This window comes from Candoia aspera, chromosome 2, assembly GCF_035149785.1.
Source record: "Candoia aspera isolate rCanAsp1 chromosome 2, rCanAsp1.hap2, whole genome shotgun sequence".
Taxonomy (NCBI): Eukaryota; Metazoa; Chordata; class Lepidosauria; order Squamata; family Boidae; genus Candoia; species Candoia aspera.
In genome coordinates this window covers 8,284,685-8,295,295 of record NC_086154.1, presented here as the reverse complement: position 1 = coordinate 8,295,295, position 10,611 = coordinate 8,284,685, and the positions used below count along the sequence as shown (strand labels likewise).

At 46.4% G+C, this 10,611-nt stretch overlaps 1 protein-coding gene across 1 annotated transcript; it reads right to left on the bottom strand.

Moving 5' to 3' along the window:
- Positions 1–6,174: 6,174 nt before the first annotated feature.
- Positions 6,175–8,943, bottom strand: LOC134489799 (zinc finger protein ZFP2-like). Its single transcript, XM_063292665.1, has 2 exons — positions 8,925–8,943; positions 6,175–7,106 (listed from the first exon to the last, which is right to left on the bottom strand). The coding sequence occupies exons 1-2, from the start codon at positions 8,941–8,943 to the stop codon at positions 6,502–6,504; spliced, it is 624 nt and encodes a 207-aa protein (XP_063148735.1). The 3' UTR covers positions 6,175–6,501.
- Between the last annotated feature and the right edge of the window lie 1,668 nt (positions 8,944–10,611).

Here is a 10,611-nt window from a genome sequence, read left to right as displayed (position 1 = left end):
TTAATTATTATCTACAAATTGGCTGCACATGTGCAAACAACAACACAGCATACATAACAATGAAAAAGGAAAAGTGCCAAAAGGCTAGATTAACTTCTATCATTCATGATGATTCATTTGACACATAGAAGACTATTGAGGTCTGAGTTCAAATCCTGGAATTCACTTGTTGCCTTGGGTCAATCACAGATTCTTAGCACTTAAAGCGTTATCATCAAGGATATCTGGAAATGCTGGGGAGAGATTCTATGCATACACATAGATGCACACAGAGAAATACAGATACACACACCCACAAATGTATGTATGTAGAAAATCCACCTGTATTTCAGCCTGCAAAATGTCCCAGAAGTGGGTATGGTCAAGCTTTTGGGGTTACCTTGAGGGGGCTGGGGGGCATCAACAGATGAAATGGTGCCCAAAGCCTCTGCAAGAGTTAAAGCACCAGTTCTGTCCACTGAACTCCTCAGCTCCAAATTAGAAAAGGGCAGAAAATACTGTCTGCAGCCACTCTGATCCAGTGCCTTTCGTATTATTTCTAGGGCTTCCTCCTGCGGTAGGTTGGCATATAAAGATATCACATCTAATCTTACAGACAATAATACATCTTCCACTTCAAACTGAATTTGATTAATATAGCTTGTAAAATCCAGGGCATCCTTAAGACAAGTGGGAATAGAAGAAACAAAGGGCTTGAGATATTCATCCAAATATGAGGTTCAAAAACAGAACCACATCCAGAAACCATGGGTCTCCCAAGGACAGGAAATGTCCCCTTACGTATTTTAGGCAAAAGATAAAATTGGGGGACTCTGTTATCTGATTGATGTAAATAATCATATACAGATCTGGATATAAAACCTGAAAGTGAACCTTCATCTAGTACTGCAATCATTTCTTTTTCAATCCTATTAGTAGGATCCTCATCTATCTCTTTATAACGTATGGCGTTAAATATTTGTCCCCGTGCCACCCGTGTCCCAAATAACTCCTGCTGGTCCCTTGTCTGGTGGTTTGAAAATGACCTGCTCCTGGGACATCAATGTTCCTACAGCTTGTCTCTCAACGTGGGTGAGATTTTGCCAAGGGGACACCGCATTTCTATACATATTTTCTGTACCTTCGAGCACTAAATCCTGGAAAGCCAGGATTCTCCGATTGTGTGTACTAGGATGGAAAGTGGATGTGGGTCTGAAAGGAAGTTCCTGTGTAGAATGTGATTTATTTCCCAAAAACTCTGACAACCTAATCTTCCTGAATAAACGTTGAATTTCTACATTAGTTTTAAAAGGATCATGTCTGGGCGTGGGTATCAGATTAAGCCCTTTAGTAAGTAAGGGTAGTTCTATCTCTGAAAATTTATATTTGGACAAGTTAACTACCTGTTGGTTCTTGGGATTTTCGTCTTGTCTTATACGCCTGTTCTTAAAGTCCTGTACCTCTTGCGTCGCCTCTGTGGTTCTGAAGCCTGGAACGTGAAATTGGACTAAGAAATAAGGGAAAGGAATTGGAAGCCGAACTAACGGACGCAAGGGATCTGGCTTATCTATGCACTGGCCAGGAGGCTGGAGAAGGAGGGCTGGGGGCTTTGTTATCTGTTCCCAGATGTCCCAGTGATCCGTGCCTGACTCTGGGGTGGGGAAGTCTACCTGACTGACCAAGCTTCCCCAACCACAAGGCACTGACCCCTAGCTAATTACCATTCCAAAGTCTCCACCCCAAGGCAGGGATTTAGGGGAAAACAGAGAACATGCGAAGAACTATCATGGGATACAATGTGGCATGTACGTTGTACGTGAAGAAACTTCCCTTTTTCTGGGGAGACCCTATTTCTTCTAGACGTCTTGAATAAATAGCTGCTTGATTCCCCCGCTCTGCGTGATCCTCAGTAAAGTATTGGTTCTGGAATGATGTAAGTTTTTGGAATCTCTGCTATGGTACTGTCTTCAGAGTTATTTGTATCCACCTCTGAACTAGCATTAACAGTAGTATTAAAAGAAACTGACTTACAACTACGGTTTATTCTCTTCTTAGACAAATCATAAACTCTATTATCCTCATAATCTTTAAGATCTCTTTGAAATTTCTTAAATTTTGTTTCTTTAATATTATTAAATTCCTTTATTACCTGGTTATCTAGAGAGGTGACCTTCTCCTCAAAATTGACTGCTCCCAGTGTTTTTTGGATCTCATTCTTTAAAGAATTGATTTCCTGCTCCAAATTCAAACTCTCAGTATCAGATGTTTCTATGAGAAGAGCCATTCAATCCAAAGAACATTTGTTTAATATGGCATACCGTTAGGATACCACTGAACTCTTCAGCTCCAAATAAGAAAAGGGCAGAAAATCCTGTCCACAACCACTCTGGGCACATCACCAACACGACAGGGGGTCCTCCTTTCGGACTGCAATTGGGACTGGCAACTCTGTCCCTAAGCAGCTTGGTCATTAAGTCGCTTTCCGAGCGACATGGGTGGGGAATATTGGATATGTAAATAAAAAACTAAAAGTGACGGCAAGTGAAGGAGCTGACTCACAACATCAGTTCTGGTTGCGGTCGTTAAGCAAATCATCATGGGCCTAAGCACAGTGTCAAACAATCCCGACACATGAATGGAAGGGAAATCCTGTGTTGGTTGGCTAGACTTGTCAGCAAGAGGAAATATTACCTTGGGTCATTAAGTGCAATGTCAGACGACCGTGACCTGCAGCTTCCTGTGGGATTCCCCATAGATTTGGCTTGTCAGAAGCCAGACGAGAAGATGGCAAACAGCAGTCATGTGACTGCAAGACACTGCCGTCCTAAATTTTTTAATATAATTTAAAAAAAAAATTCTATTCCTCCTTTATTATTTGCATAAATAACCAAAGCAGCACATATACCTAATACTCCTTCCTCCTCCTATTTCCCCCACAACAACAGCCCTGTGAGGTGACTTGGGCTGAGAGAGAGCGACTGGCCCAAGGTCTCCCAGCCGCCTTTCATGCCTGAGGCCGGACTAGAACTCACCGTCTCCCGGTTTCTAGCCCGGTGCCTTAACCACTAGACCACCCTGGCTAGTTTGCCAGCACCCAAATCGCTTTGAGGGCCACATCTTTGAGGACCAGTTGGAAGTCTCCTTTTCAGCGCCATTTGAATGGTCACTAAACAAGAGGTAAGCGAGGACTACCTCTACACCTGAACGCCCCAAATCGCCCCCAGTGGCTATTTTAAAAAAACGGCTGGGTCAAGCAGGGTCGAACCTGGTTAATACAGGGATGGGAGAGTCTGTTGGCTGGACTCGGAAGGAAAAAAAAACAAAACGTCCCGGGAGGCAGCAGTGGCAGATCCGTCCTGTGTGGTTGCCAAGGAAACAGCATCTCCCCAAAATCACAGAGCGTCAACGCGGACGCGAAGGAGACCCCCTAAATCTCCCGACCGCCAGGAAACTGCCTGCCCCGGTTTCAAAGCGCGCAGCTCCCGAGGCAGGAAACGCGGGGAGGGGCGGCGCGGGGCGCAGCCGGCGTTTTCCGGCGGGGTCGCTCACCTGGCTCTCCCCGCGGAGGAAACGAGGCAGCCCCGCGCGCTCCCGGCCTCGCCTCCCTCCCGGCCTCCGCTCACCTCCCGCCGCTGCTGCTCCGACCCCGCGAAGACCACAGAGCGCTCCTCCGCGCCGCTCTCCCCCCAGGCGGGAGCCGGAACAGGAACTTCCTCTGCCCCCCTCCACTCCTCCGACATCCCCTCTAGCCATCCAATGCTCCATTGTTTCAGCTCTCCCCCTCCCCCTCCCCCTCCCGTTGCACGTTGATTTTTTGGTTGACTATGTTCCGTCCGGTCCTTTTCGACTCCCTGCGACCACATGGATAGATTTTCTCCATGACGATCTATCCCTAACCTGTTCTTTGAGGTCTCCCAAGGGTGCACTCATCGCCACTGCAACCGAGCAAAAAGGTCCTTTGCAAGAAGCAGCAAGTAAACGAAGGGACAGCATCCTGAGGGGAAACGGCAGCCACAAAGCGCAGCTCCCTTACATTGCGGAGCCTGAATCTCGCTAGAGGGCAGAATTACTCTGAGCAGCCTTCCCAATTCCCAGAGGAGTGAGCTTTCAGCCTGGAGAATTCCCAGGCCGCTTGGGCACAACACTTGGAGGGCACCAGCTTGCAGATCAAAAGCCGATGGAAAGATTCCTGCGCTTTCGTTCTTGCTGGAGACCAAAACCTCTCTACCTGCTAAAACTTTGTTCCTGATTTCCTGGGGTTCAAAAGGATTTAGGAGCCGGGAACCCCAGCAGGCCACAGCAGAGCCAGCTTTTCTCTCATGTGGCCAGGGCTGCTTTGAAGCATGCCCAGGGTCTTGGAGCCGGCGTTCCCACGAAGCCAGCTTTGTTCCTGAAGGAGGAAATTCTAAATCTGCTAAAGGCTCAATCAATGCCATGTGTGCCTGTAAATTCGCTTGCACAGGAATCTCCCTTAGGTCAAAGCGAGAGACACCTACGCAGCAGTGCCTAGAAAAAGGGGCTTAGAAAGAGGGGGAGACTGTCTCTATATGGTAAAAGGAACTGATAAACTTTCCAGAGAAACATTTCAAAGGGTTGTCAAAAGGGTGGTACTACGCATGTGCACACAGAAGTGTATACAAAGTTGCCATACTCTTTGTCTGAGAGACATTCTTTTTTTTCATTAGAAATTTTGATTCATTAGAAATTAGAAGTTTTTCACTGTCTGCTACACAATTCCATCTGAGCGAGCCCGAATACTGGAGAGCCAAGGGGGCAAAGGGATCATTTGAATGCTCATCATTTTGTTTCACTGTATCCTATGCCAGGGAATTTTTTTCTTTGTTTTTAACTCAGTACCTTGATAATTGGGGAGCTGTGTGGGGAGAACCGTTGGCATTAAAGCATGCCATCCTGAGAGGCAAAAAGTTTGTTCATGTAGGTAGGAAGGCAGGTAGGTGGGAATAAAATGAGGGAAAGGGCCTCTTTATGTTAGTTTTATTTTAATCCAGATCCCCTCATGGAAGAGAGTTTAGAGTGAAGAGCTGAAACGGCCCCGTCCAACCACCATCACCCTCCACACCATGTTAGATCTGCATCAAAAGTGGCAGGGCAGGGTGCCCCTCCAAATTCAACAATAAAATTACTCTAAAAACACACCAACGTAAAAAGAGCAGAAATTTCTTTTTCTGCTTTTCATCTTGTGTTCTACCACTGCTGCCAAAACTTTCACCAGTGTCAACAAGAAAAGTGAAAACACCTCTTTTTAATTCAGGCTAGACAAGGTGCTTAAATAACAATGAAGGTTTTAAGAAAATGAAGAAGACAGTATATAGTGGCAAAGAGGGAAAATGCATGTGTTTTCTTTTGGTATAAATTTTATTTTCAGTCTCACAAACATTTGCATATACTGGTTATCTAATGCTGCCTGACTGGAAATCTCAGCCTTCCCCATCGGTAGCCCCCAAAGAATTGTCTCATTACATGTTCAACTTCTCAAACACATCTCCCCCCTCAACAGCTTCTGCTCCCAGGTATCTCCCCCCCATCCAAGGATACCCCAGCCCATAGCCCACATCAGCAAGGTCTGGGGGCTTTGACCTGACTCTCAAGCCAAATTAAATTTATGACTTCAGATAATACATTTATGGTCTTATGGAACTCACTGCTACAAGATAGGGTGATGGTGAAACGCTTGGCTATCTTTCAGACAGGACTGAGGTTAAAAGTCTTTTATACAGACCAAAATAATTCTGCCACTGAGTATCAGCTCCTGGGGAACAAGGCTGAGAGACGGAACCACTGTCTCCTTGCCCCATTTCTTAGAAATGTTTAACCGGGTGGTATGAAACAAGAGGATGGTAGATAAGTAGGTAAGTAGACTTATCTAATCTAGCAACTCTTCTCAGAATCTTAAATCTTATGCCCTTTTGTCATAAAACAACATGCTGAGCCAGAATGTGGCATCGAGGGTCAAAAACATCAAGATTGCATCCCCTCAAAACTCTTTTTTTTAAACATATGATGCATGTAAAAAAAGGGGGTGGGATTTTGATCATGGCCACCATCTTGAGTTTTTTTACTCCTCCCCCATCCCAGCGTGGCATGCCAGTTTTAATTTATCCAGGCTGCAATGCCCACTAGGTGGCAGCAGGTACTCAGAAAAACTAACTCATTTAGCCACCTAGTGGCTGTCTGCATTTTTGCAGGCCAGATCTAGAAACATTAACCAAGTGTAAACGCTGCCTAGTTAACCATGGTTTATCTTCTTGTGTGAACCCAGCCAAGTCAGTTTCCTCTGACACCTTAAAACAGTTTGTACCGGTAATGAGTTCACACATGGCGAAGAAAGCTACTGACAGTTGCCCTGTATTTTAATGATTTACTCCCAGGGGAGTTCTTTGAAGAAAAAGAAGGGTATCTATCTGGTAGAAGCTCTCTTGGTAGTCTCTGCATTTCTATAGTCTTAGAAGGGAAAAGATGTGGCCTGTGACGCTTCTTTCCATGTTGCAGGCATGATGATGATTAATCCCTGCTGTGGGCTTTTTCATGCGTTGCAAGTTTCCCACGCTGACCGAAACTCTTCCCACACTCCATGCATTTCAATGGTTTCTCCCCCATGTGAGTCCTTCGATGTACAGTAAGGAGTGCACTCTTCACGAAGCTCTTTCCGCACTCAGTACATTTATAGGGTTTCTCCCCCGTATGTGTCCTTTCGTGTATGGTAAGGCTACCTTTTCGGCCAAAGCTCTTTCCGCACTCACTACATTTATGTGGCTTCTCCCCTGTGTGAGTCCTCTGATGAGAAGTAAGTGACCCATTCACACTGAAACTTTTCCCACATTCCATACATTTATACGGTTTCTCCCCTGTGTGGGTTCTCTGATGAACGATAAGGACTGAACTCTTGACAAAGCTCTTCCCACACTGCAGACACGTGTACGGCTTCTCCCCCAGGTGTGTTCTTTCGTGTAAGGTAAGGTTACTCTTACAATTGAAGCTCTTCCCACATGCGCCGCATTTATACGTTTTTTCCCCCGTGTGAGTCCTCTGATGGGAAGTAAGTGACCCATTCACACTGAAACTTTTCCCACATTCCATACATTTATACGGTTTCTCCCGTGTGACCCCTTTGATGTACAATGAGGAAAGAACTCAAAACAAAGGTCTTCCCACACTTCAGACATATACAGTTACATTAAATATTAGTCCCATGAACTACTTTTCACTTTTTAACTCTAGAAAGTTCCTGGTCCTGGGCTCAAATGCTACATGAGCCTGGCTTAGTGGAGGAGATAAATTTATTTATTTGGTTTCTATGGTCACCCAACTCCCAAAAGTGACTCTGGGTGGCTTATCTCTGGCTAGAATCATAAAAGGCAAAGGAATCTTTGCTCTCCTCTCAGCCACTCATGCTTTGGTCACCTTCCGGATGGACTGCTGTAATCCGCTCTATGTGGGGCTTCCCTTGAAGCGTATCCAGAAGCTTCAGCTGGTGCATAATGCAGCAGCGCAGGCAGTTATGTTTGTTTCCACAACTGCATGTTACACCTCTGCTCCGCAAGTTGCATTGGTTGCCAGTTTGGTCCAATTCAAGGTGCTGGTTATGACCTTTAAAGCCACGGGGCCAGCTTATTTGAGGGACCGCCTCTCCCCAGTTATATCGATTCATCCCATCCGGTCCGGCAGGAGAAGCACATTGCGGGTCCTATCAGCCAAGGAGGGTTGTTTGGCAGGACCCAGGAGGAGAGCTTGTTCCACTGTGGCACCCACCTTTTGGAGCACCATTCCCCCCAAGATGAGATTGGCCCCAATCCTCTTGGCCTTCCAAAAGTTCTTTAAAACTTGGTTTAGTGCCTGGATCAGAGGATCCCATGGAAGTGTGGAGCTGTCATGCGCTGCCTACCGCCGAGTAAAACACAGACGCTGATTCAGAGAAGAGCAGGTTCAGGTTTATTCAAACGTAGCTAGGCGTGAAAAAAGCTGAGAGTGAAGGGAGTGCGCCGGTGCGGGGTTTAAATACCCCGCGCTGGTCAGCGCCCCCTCACCTTGGGTTGCGTCATCCCCCCTTTGTCCTGCATGCTTTCGTGCCGGTAGGTGAAGGGTTGTGGGGCCCCAGCTGGTGCCCCGGGATTGCCCATAATCGGTTTTCTCCTTCAGCCGGTGATTGCTGTCAGCTGGGCGATCTCCGTTGCGCTTTTGTTAACAGCTTGGGTGTGCCTCGTGATCCGCCTTGTCTTTGTCTTTCCTTCTTCCTCTTTTGTGTCCTGATGGCTGAATCATCCGGCCGGGGTCTGTGTCTGTTGTTGTGCGTGCTATGCTTATCTTAAGTCCCTTCCTCTGCTTCCCCGTTATTGTCATGTGTGCCGTTGTGCTGATGTCTTCAGCTCAACGGCACTCATGACAGGAGCCCGTTAAATGGTTGCAATATGCTTAATGTTAGGTGCATTGGAACTGTGTTTTTATTGTTTTTAATTCTTTTATTTGTATTTTTAATGGTTTTGTTTTTAATTATTTTGAATATTTTTTGTTTGTTTTTTGACAGTGTACGCTGCCCAGTTATAACATGAGATAGGCAGCTATATAAATTTCTGCAGCCCTGGCAGAAGGAGCAGGAAGCGAGTTCAACCCTCCTTCCCTTTCCCTTTCTCGCCCTCCATGTCTCTCTTCTCTCTGCCAAAAGCAGCAGCTCTCTGCGTTTAACCCGTTCACTTAAGCTGGGTGGGGAGGGGGCATTGGTGGGGCTGAACAATCCCAAAGTCTCCTGGCCGGGCTCCCCATGAGGGGATCTCCCCCATTGCCCCCCAAAGCCAAACGATCAAAAGAAATTAAGATTCAAAAAGAAAGTTGCATGCACTGATCTGCATTTACAGTTGCCCATTAGTAATTCATAACTATGGAAGATGGGTGAGACAGTACTGCAGGGGCCCTTGGAATACAAAACCCACCATCTTCTGCCCCTGGCATTATTGGCTGGCAATCCTGGGATGTGCTCAATACCTAACCCTGGAGAGTACGTCAGGAGGAGTCTGTAGCACCTTCTCTGTCCAACCAGTTGCATTCAAACGCCTGGCTCAGTCTGAAAAGCTGCTATTTGATGCCTTCAGCTCTGGAGCTGCCACAGACTAACAGGGCTCTCCTGCAAACACGCGGAGCGTCCCTTGTTCTGAGTAGGACAGTCACCCTTCTGGCTTCCTTCTCCCGTTTTCAGGGTTTCCATCTTTCAAATGAGGCTTTTCCACCAGTAGAATCCAGTGTCCCCAAGGTTGAAACGACATTCGGCACGGGCACCTCCACCACAATGCTCCATGTCACATGGCCGATAGAGCAGAGGAAATTTCATGCAACCCCCTTTCCCAACCGGGGAAAACCTCACATGGGACCATTTTCTCCATCACTTATTGCAGTAATTTGCAGAGATTTCAGAAGGGGAGGGGTCACAAAAGTCAAGAGGAGGCCACAAGACCCAGTATTAATGTCCCGTTTGGTTGGCAGCAACGGATTTAGCGCTGAGGGAGGCTTCACACAGCCATTGGTTATTTTCACCTCTGCCACCACTGGCACCTCTGAAACGTAGGAAAAAGTGGAATGGCTCCTTTAGAAAGAAACAGAAAAAAGCCCATTAAGGAAGCTTTTTGTTTGTTTACTCATAAGAAAGGAACTCATCATAGACTGCAGAGTACAATTTGAATAGAATTGATATACGTTCAGTTAACCTTGCAGAACCAACCACTAAATATGGGGAGAAATTCAAGAACGGGATGAGCGCAAGATACTGGCGGGCCTGAGCAGGTCTTCCTGATCTGTATCTTCTAAGAGAAAAGTCCCGACTGCAAGATGGATCTTTATATAAATGCACTGACACCATCCATGTCCAAGAAGATATCACTCTACAATTGGCAATGCCCCAGGCATGGCAAACTTACAAAATAAATCCTGAGGGAAAGAAGCATTGGCAGCTCCTGCCCATAATAAAATGGGACGTCATAACAGGTGTGCACAAAAAAACGGCACCAAAAAAGAGCAAGAGAGAGGAAGGGGGAGAGAAGTAAACATAATTTGAACAGTTTAAAGTTCAACAACTTTGCAGACCTTTAAATTTGAAGCTACTCTGAGCTTGAGGCTCAGCCCAAAAGAGCCTCTTGCTTCCTCCCCACCCCACCCTGGTCCTGCTTGTTGAGTGTCCTTCTGCAAAGGGATCATATGCAGAGTGACCTACTAGGAAAAAAAATGATGATAACCTGACATCAGGACACCATCCTGCTGTCCTTCCTGAGATAGATGGGTTTTGTAGTATCTAGACTGAGTTAGCATGAGGCTTGTGGTGATTAGCTAGAGCGCTTGCCAGACAGTAGAAGAGCTGCTAGAGAGAGGAATGGCAGGCCGGTGGTTGAAGGTGGGAAAAGAGGAACCAGACACCAAGGTCGTCCAGCTGGGAACACCAAAGACTGACAGGTTAGAGTTATGGGAAGCAAGTCGGTGGGGGAGGGGTGGTTGGGGAGTGCCTGAGAATCTGCCATGTTTAAATTTGTCTTTGCGCCCGCATCTGCTTAATCTGCTCTTTGCTCTTAATCCCTATCCACTTCTATTGACTAAAGAACTTTTCCATGTCCTTCCATGGCTTGTGGCGAGAGT